This window comes from Myotis lucifugus, unplaced genomic scaffold, assembly GCF_000147115.1.
Source record: "Myotis lucifugus unplaced genomic scaffold, Myoluc2.0 scaffold_454, whole genome shotgun sequence".
NCBI classification, from domain to species: domain Eukaryota; kingdom Metazoa; phylum Chordata; class Mammalia; order Chiroptera; family Vespertilionidae; genus Myotis; species Myotis lucifugus.
The window spans coordinates 70,062-85,985 of NW_005871502.1; the positions used below are offsets into that span (position 1 = coordinate 70,062).

A 15,924-nucleotide genomic window follows, 5' to 3' on the forward strand; every position below is an offset into this window, starting at 1 on the left:
CCCAGCCTGCTACCGGGACAGGGAAGGGCTGCGAGGAAGCCTGTCGTCCATGATGGGCAGGCTCGTCTGATGTCACGTGTGCAAGCTGCTTGGGTGCGGAGGAAGGACATCCTGTACATCGGGGACCACATCTTTGGGAACATCCTCAAGTTTAAGAAGCGGCTGGGCTGGTGGACTTGCCTGGTGGTTCCTGCGCTGTCCCAGGAGCTGGGCATCTGGGCTGGAGAGAAGGGTGGGCCTTGGGGTTGGGAACAGGCAGGGGCGCTGGCACCAGCCCAGAGGCTGCCGCATTGTCATCTTCCCCTTTCCTGTGCAGGCTTAGCTGTGACCGTGATAACACCGTCCTCTGGTTTACGAGAGCAAATCTACTTTATGCAGGAGGGAACAGAGACCCAGAGAGGTTAAGCATCCTGCCCAAAGCCACACAGCCAGAAGGGGCAGAACTGAGACTCAGAAATGACTTCAGAGCCGGTGATGTTTCTGTGGCCTGGGGCTTCCTTCCTCACCTGACCCCACCTCCCTACCTGGTCTGAGGATGGGTAGTGAGTGGAAGGCACACTCCCCGCTGGGAATGACCTGAAGTGTCCTTGGGGTCAGGAGTTGTTGTGAGCCCAGACAGCTGGGCTTTGAGTCACTGTGTGTGACCTGACCGCCCTTGTCCACAGGACTTATGCTGTCCCTGCCGTCCCTGGGCAGTGTCACTGATGTGAGAACATGATGCACACAGTAGGTGCCTGGGCCCCTGGTGACTTCTCCACTCCTACCACATGGCTCAGCTGGGTCCCGGGCGGACGAAGAGGGCCAGGGCTGTCACTCATTCCGCTGTCCCACATCCATTTTCAGAGCGGATGGAGGAGCTGAAGAGGCTGGACCTGGCAGAGCTGTACCAGAGGGAGCCTGTGGGCCCCCAAGGAGCAGAGAGGATGAGGGTGGTGGCCCAGTGCAGGCCTGGCAGCAAGGTCCTGCCAAGGTTGTCAAGGGGCCGAGATCTGTTTCATGCTGGGCTTCCCTAGAGAACTGGACCTTGGGACCCCTCTCATTCCCTTGGGGCCACCCACACTGTGACCTCTGAGCCCTTCCTCCAAGCCACCTAGCACGGGCTCAGGGGACCTACATCTCACACACGTGCACAGGCCCAGCCCAGTGTCCCCACTGGGTGCCCCTCACCCCCTACGGGGCCAGGGAAGTTTGCCGGGAGCCTGGAGGTCTGCCTCCTCCCCTCCTCTTGGGTCACATGGCCACTTGTGCACCAGCCACAAGGATGGGAGCATCATGCTTGCAGCCATCAGCTCCACCAAGAGGGAGATTCGGGTGCCCAGGGAGGAGGGGACAGCCCAGTGGGCGGAGGTGGGGGCATGGGCCTCGCAGCTTCCTGTCTCAGGTCCCTGAGCCCAGTCATCTGACTCTCCCAGCCTCTGGGCATTTCCCTGTCCTTGTCAGGCAGCGTCCTCTGCTGGCCCAGCTTCCCAGTGACAGCGGTGTGCTCTGCTGTGGGGTGATTTGTGGAGCGCAGCCCTGTCCTCCAGTTCCACCACTGCCGCTCCTCTGCTCCCCAAGAAGCACATGTCTGCTGGGTTGGATCCTTCTGTGAGCGACAGGCAGCTCTGATCAGTCTGGGTCAGGCAGTCAAGGGGCCTGAGGTGATGGGTTCTGGGAAAAGGAGGCAGGAAATCATCCCTGGTTGCTTACTGACCAGCCACCAAGGGATCCAGGGCACAGGCAGTTCTCCCAGCCGAGTGTCATTGTTCCCATCTTCAAGGTGCGGAGTCTGAGGTCGGGGCCTGGGCATGAAGCCCGATGCCCGGGGCTCCCGCCTGCTTTCCTTGCTTCTCTCAGCTGCCCACATGGCTGAGGAAGGTGTGTCTGAGTCTCTCCTGTGCTTCCTGCACTGGGCTCAGTGCTTTATTCTGCTTGGTGCTCAGCATGACCCTGCAAAGTGGTCCCCTGGCCCTCGCTTGCCACTGGCGCAGAGGGAGTGCAGAGGACCTACGGCACTCACGGTCACCTGCTGGAGACTAATGCCAGGAGTGGGCCCAGTGCTCTGTGCCCCCATCACACTGCCACATGCTGGGGACGGAGTGGTCACTGCAGCTTCGTCCATCTCTGGGCTTTCAGATGAGCAGGGCTGGAGAATTCCCGAGGGCAAAGCCCAGGGTCGGCATAGTTATCTGTTCTGCCAGACACTGCTGCTGCAGTAAAGACCAGGCAGGTGAAGAAAGGCACCGATGCCTGGCCAGTGTGGCTCAGTGGTTGAGCATCGACCTATGAACCAGGAGGTCATGCACAGTTCGATTCCCAGCCAGGGCACATGCCTGGGTGCAGGAGACAGCCGATCAATGATTCTCTCTCATCATTGATGTTTCTATCTCTCGCCCTCTCCCTTTCACTCTGAAATCAATAAAAATATTTTAGAAAAAAGAAAGGCACCCGAGGGAGTAGGTGAAACATGTAAAGAAACTGGCTCTTATGACACGCTGCCTCCATCTGCTGGACCTCCTTCCCTGGACCACCCCCTCCCTGCCGGTTCCGTCTACTGCCTGCTGGGCTGGGTGCTGCAGCTGTGGGAAGGGCTGGAGTACGACCTCAGAAGGCCTGACTGATGGACCTTCTCCATCTCCATCTGTCCCTGCAGATGTCCCACGAGGTGGTCACAGAGCAAGAACTGGCCCATGTGGACCCCACCTCCTGCCTCCCTTCCTGCCCCCAGAGGGTGAGTGGCTGGGAGCAGCAGGTGTCTTCTTGCAGAGCAGAGCTGGGAGGAGCCACCTGGCTGTGGCTAAGCTCTGCCACTTGGGGCTACAGCGGGCTAGAATGAGCGTTCCCAGGGGAGGGCTGTCAGGCATAGGGGGCATTTTGGAGAATTGTGGGAGCTTTTTTGTCTTCAAGTGGAGTCATTCCTAGGTAGGTATTTACATAGAAACATATTATTTTATTATAAACTAGAGGCCTGGTGCACGAAATTCGTGCACGAGGGGGGGATTGTCCCTCAGCCCAGTCTGCACCCTCTCCAATCTGGGACCCCTCGGGGTATGTCTGACTGCCAGTTTAGGATTCTGGCCTAAACAGGCAGTTGGATATCCCTCTCAAATCCGGGACCACTGGCTCCCAACTGCTCGCCTGCCTGACTGCCTGATTGCCCCTAACCACTTCTGCCTGCCAGCCTATTCACCCCTAACCACTCCTCTGTCAGCCTGATTGATGCCTAACTGCTTCCCTGAAGGCCCAATTTCCCCCAACTGCCCTGGTTGCCCCCAACTTCCCTCCCCTGCAGGCTTGGTCCCCCCCAACTTCCCTCCCCTGCAGGCTTGGTCCCCCCAACTGCCCTCCCCTGCAGGCTTGGTCCCCCCAACTGCCCTCCCCTGTAGGCCTGGTCCCCCCAACTGCCCTCCCTTGTCGGCCATTTTGTGGTGTCCATCTTGTGTGAGGGCCTGATGGTCAATTTGCATATTACCTCTTTATTATATAGGATTGCTTTTCTTTTTATTTCTTCTATGTTATAGTGAGGCTATTATATTTATTTTTTAAATTATTGAGACAATAATTATATTATCTATGAATTTCAATTTAGTATAGAAATTCATAGATTCATGCATCCACCTCCTCAATTTCAATTTAGGAAATTAAAATACTCTTAATTGGGCATTGGGCCCAATAGGTCCAAGAACCAAGGCTCTAATCCCAGAGCAGATCCCCAGTTCTGCTCAGCTGGGCCCAGCTGACTGTTGGTGCCTGGCCCCCCTCCAGCCTCCTTTTGGCTGATGGTCTGATAAACCCACCCCTGCTCTGGGAGAGGTGGCAGAACCACGAGAGAGGGGCTCCTGCTTTCAGCCCCTCGTCCCTTGTGCTGCCTGAGCCCCTGAGCTGAGATCCCCGCTGTCATGATGGCAGGCTGGCTCAGTGGCTACCCTGGCATTCCTGGGGCTGCTTAAAGTGTCCCTCTCATAGGCTCCCTTTAGCTGGTGGTTCCAGGTGGTTTGTGGAGCTACTTCCCCATCCCAACCAGCAGAGGGCCGCACACACTACGAGTGGCAGCTGTGGCTTCTCTGGGGATGTGTGGCTTGGCCTCTCTGCCCCTCATCTCCATCCCAGCCCAGAGAAGGGCTTTGGGCACCTTTCCTACCCCTGGCTGGAGTCACTGTGTGAGCTTCGGAGGAAAGGTTCCAGGACCACTTTTCTTGGCTCCTGAGGACCAGCAGAGCTGCACCAAGGCTGCCCGAGTGCTGGACCTGGGCCGGCACCAGGGGCTGTCTTCCACTTGAGGTATTTTTCAGGTAACAGGACAAGTGTGGACGGGAGAAGCACCGTGTTGACCTCTCCTAAATGGGACGGATTTGGAGCCAAGAACACTTCTTTCCGGGAGGAAGCACTGCTTATCCGAGGTGTCCCCCCGGCCTCTGAGCCAGGGAAATGTGTGTAACAAGTTCCCTGAGCTGCACATGCAATTTTATTTCTGCACATTTCTTTCTTTCTTTTTTTAAATGGAAGAAATTTTATTAGATGAGGGGATTTGTGGGAGGCATAGGTGCTGGGCCAAGGTGGCACCCTGTTGGGTGTGGTGCCCACCAGTGAAGCCACTGGCATGGACAAAGATGCAGCTAGGAACAGCACTGACCTGGCCTTGGGCCTCGCCCGGAAGACCTCAGCATGGCTCTGGCAGGGGTCTTCCGGACGGAGACCAGACGTGGACCGGATGGAGCTCCTTGGGCACACTGTACCCGCCTCTGTCCAGCCTGGTCACTGTAGATAACAAAGGCGATGGTCACCAGGGTGACAGCCCAGATTCCAGGTGATAGAGAGGCTCCTATCAGGGACAGCCACCTTTTGCCAGTTCTATTGGATCCACCTGGAATCTCTGGGCCAGGGCCTCTTCCATCCAGACCTGTGCTGGCTGCCAGCTGTGCGGGTAGAAGACTAGTCTCTGCAGAAACTCCTCTTGAACCAGATGCACTGCCCACCTGAGCCCGGCCTCGGTGTGTTGGTTGGGCTGGTTCCAGGTGGGATTAAGCCGGGCAACCCTGGCACAACATAGTGGTCAGTGTGCATCGAGGCTGTCCCATTGCATCCACCTCCTCCACAAAGTTCTCCTTCATCTTGTCATAGACGGGGCCCACCCTACTGTGTTCTTCACTGCTACTCAGCATCTGGGCCACAGCTTGTGCTGATGCAGGTAGATGAGTCCACACTGCTCAGCTGGGTCGGCCACGGCTTCCCAGGGGACGGGGAGCTCATGGCCTCTGTGAATGACCTCTGGTGATGGCCATATTGGCATCTGAGGGTCATACTCGCCAACCATGTCTACCAGGATATCACAAGAAGCCAGGCTTTTGGGTCCTGGGTTGGCACAATCTTTGCATCTTGGTATTTCGGCAGGAGATACAGCAAGGGGGTGCCAGGGCCTCATCACAGTGGAAAGGGTGCTGTGTGTCTGGATTCCGGGGAGCCATGAGGTGCTTCGGGTCACTTGGAGGGCAGATGGACGGGTCATGGAGGGGTGGCAATGGCAACAGTAGAGAAAGGAGATGGCACAAGAAGTGGTGGCCCAATGCAGCAGGGGACAATTTCTTTTAAAAAACAGTATTTCTAAATTTAAGTCATGAAACCATAAATATCCTAGAAGAAACCATAGGCAGCAAAATCTCAGACATCTCTCGTAGCAGTATGTTTAGGGATACATCTCCTAGGGCCGTGGTTGGCAAGCTGTGGCTCACGAGCCACATGCGGCTCTTTGGCCCCTTGAGTGTGGCTCTTCCACAAAATACCACGTGCAGGCGCGCATGTACAGTGTGATTGAAACTTTGTGGCCCATGCGCAGAAGTCGGTATTTTGTGGAAGAGCCGGTATTTTGTGCCAACCCAGGACCCAAATCTGTATAGATTCAGATACTGAACATATTACAGCACCTTTCCAAAAAGCGGGACCTAGGGTCTTTCCTGATGAAATGCTACCCTCTACCCAGGATAAGAATCTAGTGTTTAAAGGACCAGGGGTACCTGGTCCTTGCCTGGGCTGGCCCAAAGTCAACCCAGGAAGAAGGAAAGGCCTTGGGCTCCAAACCTGAAATGCAGATGTGAAAAATGACTGAGCGCTCGGAGCTCGTGGCCTGTTGCCCCTTATTTGTCTTCAGATGTTCCAGGTGTGTCCCTTGTTTATCCACAGAAAATGCCACCAGTGAGCTGTGTCAAAAGTTCGTCTGTCGTTTCAAATGCAGAGACTCTTGTTCTAAGTCTCTATATATCCCAGCTGGCACCACCAACAAGGGACAGTGACATCAGAACAAGGACAGGCCAGGGCTGAGTACCACACAGAGCAGTTCCTACCAAAGTAATGATCATGGTGTTTTGTGTGTGTTTTTTAATGTTCTTTTTGGTTGTTAATCCTCACCTGAGGATATTTTTCCCATTGATTTTTAGAGTGAGTGGAGAGAGGAGGAGAGAGAGAGAGAGAAACATCGATGTGAGAGAGACACATCAATTGGTTGCCTCCTGCATTCACCCAGACCAGGCCAGGGATGGAGCCTGCAACCGAGGTATGTGCCCTTGACTGGAAGCAAACCTGCAATCCTTCAGTCCGAGGACCAATGTTCTAACCACTGAGCAACCAGCTAGAGTACAATCACTTTTTTTTTTTAATTTCAGAGAGAAAGGGAGAGGGACAGATAGCAACATCAATGATGAGAGAATCATTGATCAGTTGCCTGCTACTGGGGATTGAGCCCGCAACCCAGGCATGTGCTCTTGACCGGAATCAAACCCAGGACCCTTCAGTCCAAAGGCCAATGTTCTATCCACTGAGCCAAACCAACTAGGGCACGATCACATTTTTAAAGCACAAGTATAACTTCTCATATGTATTAATGCACCAAGTTCAAGGACATCTGGGCTATCACATTTACTGTCTTCCTAATGACCTGGAATGAGGTCCTCTACAGCCAATCATGTATTATGTGCACAAAAATACTTCTTCTTTTGTTTTGTTTTTTTAATAATTCTTTACTGTTGAAAGTATTACATATGTCCCCTTTTCTCCCCCATTGACCCCCTCTAGCCTGCCCCTCTCCCCCAGCCCCAGGCCCTCACTGCCTCATATATGCATGGCCTCGTCTGTGTCCATGGGCCATGCATATATGCACAAGGTCCTTGATTGATAACCTCCCACCCACCCACCTTCCCCCGCCTTCCCTCTGAGATTCTGCACTCTGTTCCATGCTTCCTTGTCTCTGGATCCACTCCATTCATCAAGGTCAGCTCTCCAGGGTAATCAATGTCCCATAGGCCTCTGGAGTAGCCTATTGGTGGTTCCCCAGACAAACCACTAATTCTCACGCCATCATCACTGTTTCTTTTGTAATAAATAAGATAAAATGAAGCAGTAATAAATGCACAAAGGACCCGAGGACAAAGAACCTGGAAAAATAACTCCCATTTTCAGATTTTGTGATCCCTAGGAACCCCCGTGGGCATTTGGTGGTGTCACAGGTAAAAGTGAGTGTCTAAAGGGAGGAAAGGGTTGGCTGTACACATTCCTGATTTTGGTTGTGGTAACAATCTACTTCTTAATCTATCCGCATTGCAGTCGTTATAGCTGTTTCATGAACCTTGTTATTATACATCTGACCTAGAGATGGATCTGCTTCTCTCACGATGAATAAGCCTGGTTCCTGGGTGTGGCTGATGGTCAGACTCTGATCAAGGTCAGCTCTCCAGGGTAATCAATGTCCCATAGGCCTCTGGAGTAGCCTATTGGTGGTTCCCCAGACAAACCACTAATTCTCACGCCATCATCACTGTTTCTTTTGTAATAAATAAGATAAAATGAAGCAGGAATAAACAAAATTTAATGTTCTTTTTTGGTTAATACTTAAATATTAAGAAAGCTGTTGAACCGGGTTCTCTACATTATATTTACAGTGATTCAGATTTTACCTTCCCAAGAGCAGTTGCTCAGAGGGAAGAAAAGGCAACCCGTAGAGTCTGAGGCTCACACCGCCTTTTCAGGCGGGGGTTCCCTGGCAGAGCAAAGAACTGAAGTGCAAAAGCAAGCATCCTTCCCCACCCGCTCCCATTTCTGCCTTTACTTAAAGCATTTTGAATAACAAATGCAAAAATTAGGACTGGATATAAAAAACTCGACGACCATCCCAATCCAGGATGGTTTCACTAGGAGATCTGGCAGAGAAAGGACGTACCCCTCGTCACAAGGACACGGTGACAGAGGCAAAGGTCATATGTAAACCATTTATGATTGCTGAGCAAAGGCATGGCGAGTATAAATTCATCTGTAAAATGAGGGGAACTGACCAGGTGGCCTGTCATGTCCCACATGACCTGAGCTCAGACCGTCCACGCTGGGAGGAGTAAGGTGGACGCAGGAAGGAAGGTCTGTCTTCCGTGTCCTTACCATACTTGTGGGATAAATTCATGTTCAATAGTGTGAAATTTCTGGATGCTGTGAAATTGGCAAACGACAACCTTAAACAAACAAGCCAAGGTTATCCTGTGTGAGATGGACAATTTGAGAGTGAGTCTTGCAAGCTACTTTCCAAGTCCTGGTCTGCGTCCACGACAGTTTCTCCCAGGTCAGCTGGACGAGGGCATTTCTTGTCTCATGGAGGCTCAAGAAGTTATGATTCAAGGGTTTGAAACCCTAATGTTACAGGCAAAGCCTCATTTTTACGGAATACAAAACACTCTGTTTCTTCCACTTCTAACAGCTCGCTGAGAGAAGCCACCACTAAATCATGGTCCTGCAGCATCTCCGGGTAGCGGGACACGGCTCGCTCGATCCTCGCTGAGCGCCGTACGGGAGTGATCAGCTTCATGTCCTGCACTTCCGGCATCCCACTTATTCTGAGAGACAAGAGAGGTATTCACAACTTTATCGCTTCTTTTAAAATTCCACTTTGTCCTTATTTTTTTCTTATTCTATTAATAAGACACAATAGATATTTCAATGTAGGTTGATAGTTCTGTCTAGAGCAGCTCTCGTCCTAACATGGCCCTTTTCTGATTGTCAGAACCAACTGGGTGGACTCCATCTGCTCTCAGATCATGAACAGAGACTGATGTTACATTAATGTTTCAGAAAATGACACTGATCACCTGACACAATTCCTTAAATTACTATGGATTCTGCCTTAAACTTATACTTGTTAAAAAGCCAACTGGTACTCTGAGCAGTCTGTAACCAGTACACACCCAGCCGCCCTCCCTGCTTTTATGGGGCTGCTCGCTGCCCCTCCTCCGCACAGCTGCAGAGGCTGCCCCTGTTGGCACTTTGTGGCCCCCCCACCAATCTGTGCCAGGCTGGCAGGAAAGGAAGGTGGGGTCTACAAGTGCAAGGCCAGTGAGGGTGAAGAGGAAGAAGAAATCCACCCCAAACCCTCGTGACTCCAGCAGCACCTCCCTCACCGCAGGCCAGTTCTCTCGGTCCGTTCCAACCCTCCCCTCACCCTCAGCTCCTTCCCTCAATGCCAAGAATGGATTGCACCACCTCATCTTTCTATGAGGCAGAAGATGTGAAAACACTGACAGTACTTGGATCTGTGGAGTAGAACTGGGCCTGTGAGCACGAAGCCTGCTGCAGAGAGTGCTTACCTGGGGATGGGGGCGACCTGTAATTTGATACCAGGGTGCCTATCCTGTTCTGCCACGGTTATTTGGGGTGTTGCTGGAACCTGTTCTCTCTCTTTTGGAGAAAGACAAGACTTTCTTCCAGTTTCCATGTCCCTGGCTAGCTCTTCTATGGGTGGTATAGTAGTTTCAGCAACCAAAGATTCAGAGGTAATTCCTGTGTACACAAGGTCAAGAAGGAAAGCAAGATTTAACATTTAGTACTTAGCTAAAATCAATACAATGAAATCATTGTAACCTATATGATGACTTCCTTATGGACCCAGATACGAAAAAAGAGAAACTGCTCTGAAGTGGGACTTACAGCCAGTTTTGCTGCTAAGCTCTGCAGCAGTGTCCAGCTACCTCAGGCTGTCTCTTGACCCCTCTTCTGCCCCCCACTCGAGGATAGGTAACTCTGAACAGAACCCCACCCCGGTCTCTTATTCACTCCAGAGAGCTCTCCTAGGGACTAATCACTGGCCTTTTACCCTACCCTATACCACACCTTGGGTCAATTTTCTTGACTCACTAGGGTTAACTCCCCTCCTTACTCAGGATGACCATATGGCTCTTGCCTTGGACAGTGCGTGAAAAATGTCTTGTGTTAACTCAATTCGCATGATAGCCCAACCTTAACAACCAAAATGAAAAGAAGGAAATTAGACTGAGATAGGCAGAAACTGTGACTGGAGGCTGAGACCCTAAGAAAGGTCAATAAGGGTGAACAAGTAATAAGACATGAATTCCTGTCTCCTCTTTTCATCTCTTGGAAGAATATTGTCATATATTATAAACAAACATTTGAATTTTAGCATCATTCCCAGTAAGAGTGCCACTGAGTATATCTACTCTGTAGCCTCATTCTCCAAAGTGATGCGTTAGTAGCTGTAATTTCACGTGACTTGTTCCCCAAAGTTAAATCTATTCTTAAGGAAAAAGATTTGTCACCTTCTAATTTCATAAAAATAATCCATTGTATCTCCTGAGGGATACTGGTCGAGAGGGCCGGACCACAGAAACCAAGGGCGAGAGGCATTTCAGAGGACTTCTTTTTCTCCTAGGTGACCCTCAGTGACTCGTACTTGTAGGGCTAAAGGGAGTGAATTTAAATACAAAACACAGTACCGTCTCTGGCTCTGTTCTGGTCTTGCAAAATATTAAGAACAACTTCCCGCAACTCTTGTATTGGCTGGAAGGAAGGATGAAAAGACATGAACAATATTAAAACATTCATGAAAACATGATCTAAGAAACTCTGTGTAACATCAAATGAACTTCTTTTTATAATAAAAATATTTCTTTTATCTCTTGTCTAAATATAAATTACATTGAAAAAATTTCAGACTTATAGCTTCATGGGAAAAATAAACAAAGAAAATGTCGGTTAAATGGTGGCATGCTTGACTTTAATGGAGAGATGGGTTGATGGAAAGTTGTCTATAAGAAAATTTATCTAAAACAAATTAATTTTTTTATTGACTTATATGATCCCATTGAAGATGTGTTCCCATATACAGATTCTGGCCCAAAGATATAAAGATAGCCATACCAAAAATGTGGCATAGATTCTTAGAATTGTCTTAGTTAATTTTGGTTTTTATCATAAAAGTCATATACCTCATTACAAAAAAATGTTAACAATAGGTCAAACCTGAAAAAGGAAATCACCCACAGTCTCATCACCCAATTACAACCTTTAGTTATCAGCACTTTGGGCAATTTTCTCTCAGCCTTTCTATTCTTTCATCTTTTACTTGGTAATATAACCTAAAAGCATTACAAAAAGGTAATTTTTTAAAAAATTAGCTGAGAGAGCCTTCCTTTTCCAAAGTAGGCAAGCCACGCCCTAAGGCAGAACATCCCAAATGAACTGCACATTCTCATAGGAGGCTGGTCTTCTGACCTGGACACTGTATCAAATAAATAACAGGTATGACCTGATACAGAGCATAAAAGCAAAGCTATCCATACATTTTTATAAAATCTAAAATGTTTTAGGCTTAAAAATATGGAAATAAATGTACAGAATACATTGCAAAGAGCCTGAATTACATAAAACATTCATCAGATGTCTTTCATGTTTTTACAGGCTTCTAGTTAAAGATGATGAATTGGCAATACATTTATTTTTAACCCCCCTTGAAACTTATAAAAGGAAAGGGATTAAAAGGAGGCAATAACCATAAAAAATAGGAAAGGAGAAACAGCAACAAGATTTTGGAAGCTGGAATGTAGAAGGAAGAAATGGCCAACTGGATCAACTTGAAAGAGCCGACTTCGAAGCTGGCAGTATGGCCAAGAAACAAACTGATCCAGCCAGGGCCTCTGAAAGGCACAGGAATGGGCGGGCAGGATCAGGAGGACTATTGAACATCTGTTTCCCAGTCTACTTTGCACTCTGAGTTCCATGCAGCCTGGTGACTGTGCCCCACTCCCTACAGAACACAGCGGGGGCCTCCTCCAGGTCCACGGGGAACATCCTACAAGACTGAAAGTGGGGTGCCTACTGAAAGGAAGGGATAAAGGAAAGTTTTCTGCTGAAGCTTGAGAATCCCACTCTTCTCCCCACTGTTCCTGGCTCCCAGAAGGAAACTGGAAAAGTCTTCTCTAGAGAAGATGATTTGTCTAAGAGGAAGGGCCCACAACTACTGATAATGAGGGTCTTCAGCCAACTGACTCAGCTAGATCACCTATGATAAAGCCCCACCCCTGTGCCCAGGTCTTTCAATAAGCCTTTTCAAACCCACCTCTTATATGCCAACAGCCCAGTTTCACTAGCATCTGAGTAGAGCTTTTAATGAGCAATAGAAAACAAAACAAAATGAATGAATGAACGAGAGAGAGAGAGAGAGAGAGAGAGAGAGAGAGAGAGAGAGAGAAGAAAGCACTGGAGAAGAAACAGACAATGCAGGAAGAAGTAAACTTGACATGGTTTCTAGGAACGGAGGTGTAAGGACATAAAGGGAATCTGATGGTGAAGGTGAGAGGAGCTCCCACTGTAGTTCATGAGGACTGGGGTGAAGCTAACCTGCCAAGACTGGGACAGATCAAAAGAGTCTGGGAGAAAGGGCACAAAGAAAAAGAAATAGTGTCTGATGTTTTGAAAGTACAAAGAAATTTAGACAATTAGAGAGAAGTGTGGGAATTAATCCTATCTAATAATAGACAAACATGGTAATTGACCATACCTCTGCTACGCTTCCCATTGGCTAATCAGCAGGATATGCAAATTGACTGCCAACAAAGATGGTGGCCAGCAACCACGCAGCTGAAGCGAACATGAGGCTTGCTTGCTCCAGTGATGGAGGAAGCCAAGGTTCCCTGCCTGCCTTGGCCCAGCTCTGAGCTCCGGAAGCAACAATGTTTCAATTATAGAAGCTAAACAAACCCAGATACCTGCTTTCAGCCAGCCGCAGCCTCAGAGCTGGAGCCGGGTCTCAGAGCTGGAGCCGGCTCTCAGCTCCAGTGACAGCTATAGAAGGTAAATAAATCCCAGAATAAAAAAAAAAGAAAAAAAGTAGAGGCTGGGAGCTTCAGTTGCCTGCCAGCCTGAAAACGGCCCTCAGCCCCTCACCCAGACTGGCCAGGCATCCCAGTGGGGACCCCCACCCTGAAGGGGGTGTGACCAGCTTCAAACAGCCATCAGCCCCTCACCCAGGCTGGCCAGGCACCCAAGCGGGACCCCCACCCTGATCCGGATCACCCTTCAGGGCAAACCAGCCGGCCCCCACCCGTGTACCAGGCCTCTATCCTATATAGTAAAATATAGTAAAAGGGTAATATGCAAACTGACCCTAACAGCAGAAAGACTGGGAATGACTGGTCACTATGATACACACTGACCACCAGGGGGCAGATGCTCAATGCAGGAGCTGCCCTCTGGTGGTCAGTGTGCTCTCACAGGGGGGAGCTCTGCTCAGCCACAAGCCAGGCTGATGGCTGCCAGTACAGCAGTGGTGGTGAGAGCCTCTCCTGCCTCCTCAGCAGCGCTAAGAATGTCTGACTGCAGCTTAGGTCTGCTCCCCGCTGGCAAGTGGACATCCCCCGAGGGCTGCCGGGCTGCCAGAGGGATGTCTGATTGCCATCTTAGGCCCAATCCCCCCGGGGAGCAGGCTTAAGCCAGCAAGTGGTCACCCCCGAGGGGTCCCAGACTGCGAGAGGGCACAGGCCAGGCTGAGGGACCCCCTCTCCCCGAGTGCACAAATTTTTGTGCACCGGGCCTCTAGTTAAACAATAAACACTCAGAAAAACAAACAATTTTAGGAAAAGTAGAAAGTTGTGCTTGAAAGGCAAAGTACTCATATAATTCTAACACGTTCATAACAATGTGAATATGGAATAGTGACCACAATTTCCATAACTCTAATGGAAGGAAGCATGAAAGATAACACAGGTATGCCAGGGTCATAGGAATATGTGTGTGTTGGGGGTCTGCACAGGTGTGTATGAAAGAGGTTAAATCCTATTCCTCTGTATTTAGAAGTCCACAATCATGTCTAAAACTAAAAAATCAGGCAATAGCAATATAAGCATGTTATCTGATATTATACAGGTAAATATAATCAGTTTGTTCTGGGAAGTTGGAAATGGGAGGCGAGGGGAGCAGAGGCCTTATTTAAAAAACCTTATCAAACTATTTGACTGTTTAAACCAGCCGTGGGCAAACTACGGCCCGCGGGCCAGATCCGGCCCGTTTGAAATGAATAAAACTAAAAAAAAAAAAAGACCGTACCCTTTTATGTAATGATCTTTACTTTGAATTTATATTAGTTCACACAAACACTCCATCCATGCTTTTGTTCCGGCCCTCCGGTCCAGTTTAAGAACCCATTGTGGCCCTCGAGTCAAAAAGTTTGCCCACCCCTGGTTTAAACTATATGCATGTACAACTCTGATTTTGAACAATCATGAAAAAGGTATGTATAATATATGATGACACAGAAAGCAACATGCAAGTGAAAAGCTATCAAACTATTTGATATTTTTATTAAAAATTATACAGAGATAGTAGTTTTACAATTAAAAGGAATTTCATACAATAGCTCTGAGTTATTGATTTATAGATATTGATGTGTTGGGATTAGTATATGTGTAGGTTCTTTATGGTGAGGTATGACTTTATAAGTATTGAAAATTAATGTAATTTTATAACCTGCTATGCTACTTTCCATAAGTGCATATTTATATGATAAGTACTACGTGAGACAAAGAAAAGTGACTATTAGTTTATACAGCATAAATATTTTAAAAAAATATATTTTTATTGACTTAACAGAGGAATGGAGAGGAGAGATAGAAACATCAATGATGAGAATCATTGATCCCTCCTGCACGCACCCTACTGGAGATCAAGTCCTCCACCTGGGCATGTGCCCTGACTGGGAATAGAACCATGATCATGTGGTTTATAGGTTGACACTCAACCACTGAGCCTCGCCATATTTTAATAAAATGTTCATAAAGGACATATTGAACTTCGCATTCTATGTATAACTTTATGAAGTGAATTAGAAGTTACATTACATATATAATCTATACTAAGAATAGCCTAGGTGGTCGTCACACCCTCATGCATCACGCCCTAACATCGTCACAAGATGGCCGTCACAAGATGGCTGTGTGCACAGCAGAGGCAGGGCCCAGCGGAGGAGGCGGGTCGCAGCAGGGGAGGGCAGTTGTGGACGATCAGGTTGGCAGGGGAGGGCAGTTGGGAGCCATCAGGCCGTCAGGAGAGGGCAGTTGGGGGCGATCAGGCTGGCAGGGAAGCAGTTAGGCATCAATCAGGCCAGCAGGAGAGCAGTTAGGGAGCGATCAGGCTGGCAGGCAGGAACGATTAGGGGCAATCAGGCAGGCAGGCAGGCGAGCGGTTAGGAGCCAGCGGTCCTGTATTGCGAGAGGGATGTCCGATTGCCGGTTTAGGCCTGATCCCTGTGAGATCGGGGATTGGGCCTAAACCGGCAGTCAGACATCCCCCGAGGGGTCCCAGATTGGAGAGGGTGCAGGCCGGGCTGAGGGACACTCCCCTCCATGCATGAATTTCATGCACTTGCCCTCTAGTCTATGTATTTAAAAAGCCAGCGTAACGCTATAACAACCTGAGTGACCGGTCGCTATGATGCCCATGGTGGCCAGGGAACCAGCCCGATCAGGGAGTGGGGCCCGTTGGCTAACCTCCCGCGGCCCCTCCCCCCGGCCAGCCCACCCCTGATCGGACTCTCCCACCCCGATCAAGGGCAGGGCCGGCTGCCCAAACACACCCCCTGCCCCCCCGGCCAGCCTCACCCCCAGCCCGCCCCACCATGATAGTCTGCAG

General features: G+C 49.4%; 1 protein-coding gene and 1 pseudogene across 1 annotated transcript in view; both read right to left on the reverse strand.

Annotated features, from left to right (window-relative positions):
- Nucleotides 1-4,474: 4,474 nt before the first annotated feature.
- LOC102431729 lies at nt 4,475-5,444 on the reverse strand (annotated as a pseudogene).
- A 2,944-nt stretch (nt 5,445-8,388) lies between these two features.
- Nucleotides 8,389-15,924, reverse strand: part of CKAP2L (cytoskeleton associated protein 2 like) — a 25,562-nt gene continuing 18,026 nt past the window's right edge. Inside the window, exons 7-9 of the mRNA XM_006103005.3 lie at nt 10,737-10,800; nt 9,594-9,786; nt 8,389-8,846 (exon numbers count right to left, since the gene is read on the reverse strand). Of these exons, the coding sequence (XP_006103067.1) occupies nt 8,621-8,846; nt 9,594-9,786; nt 10,737-10,800 (483 nt within the window). The 3' untranslated portion in view covers nt 8,389-8,620. The remainder of the gene's footprint in view (nt 8,847-9,593; nt 9,787-10,736; nt 10,801-15,924) is intronic.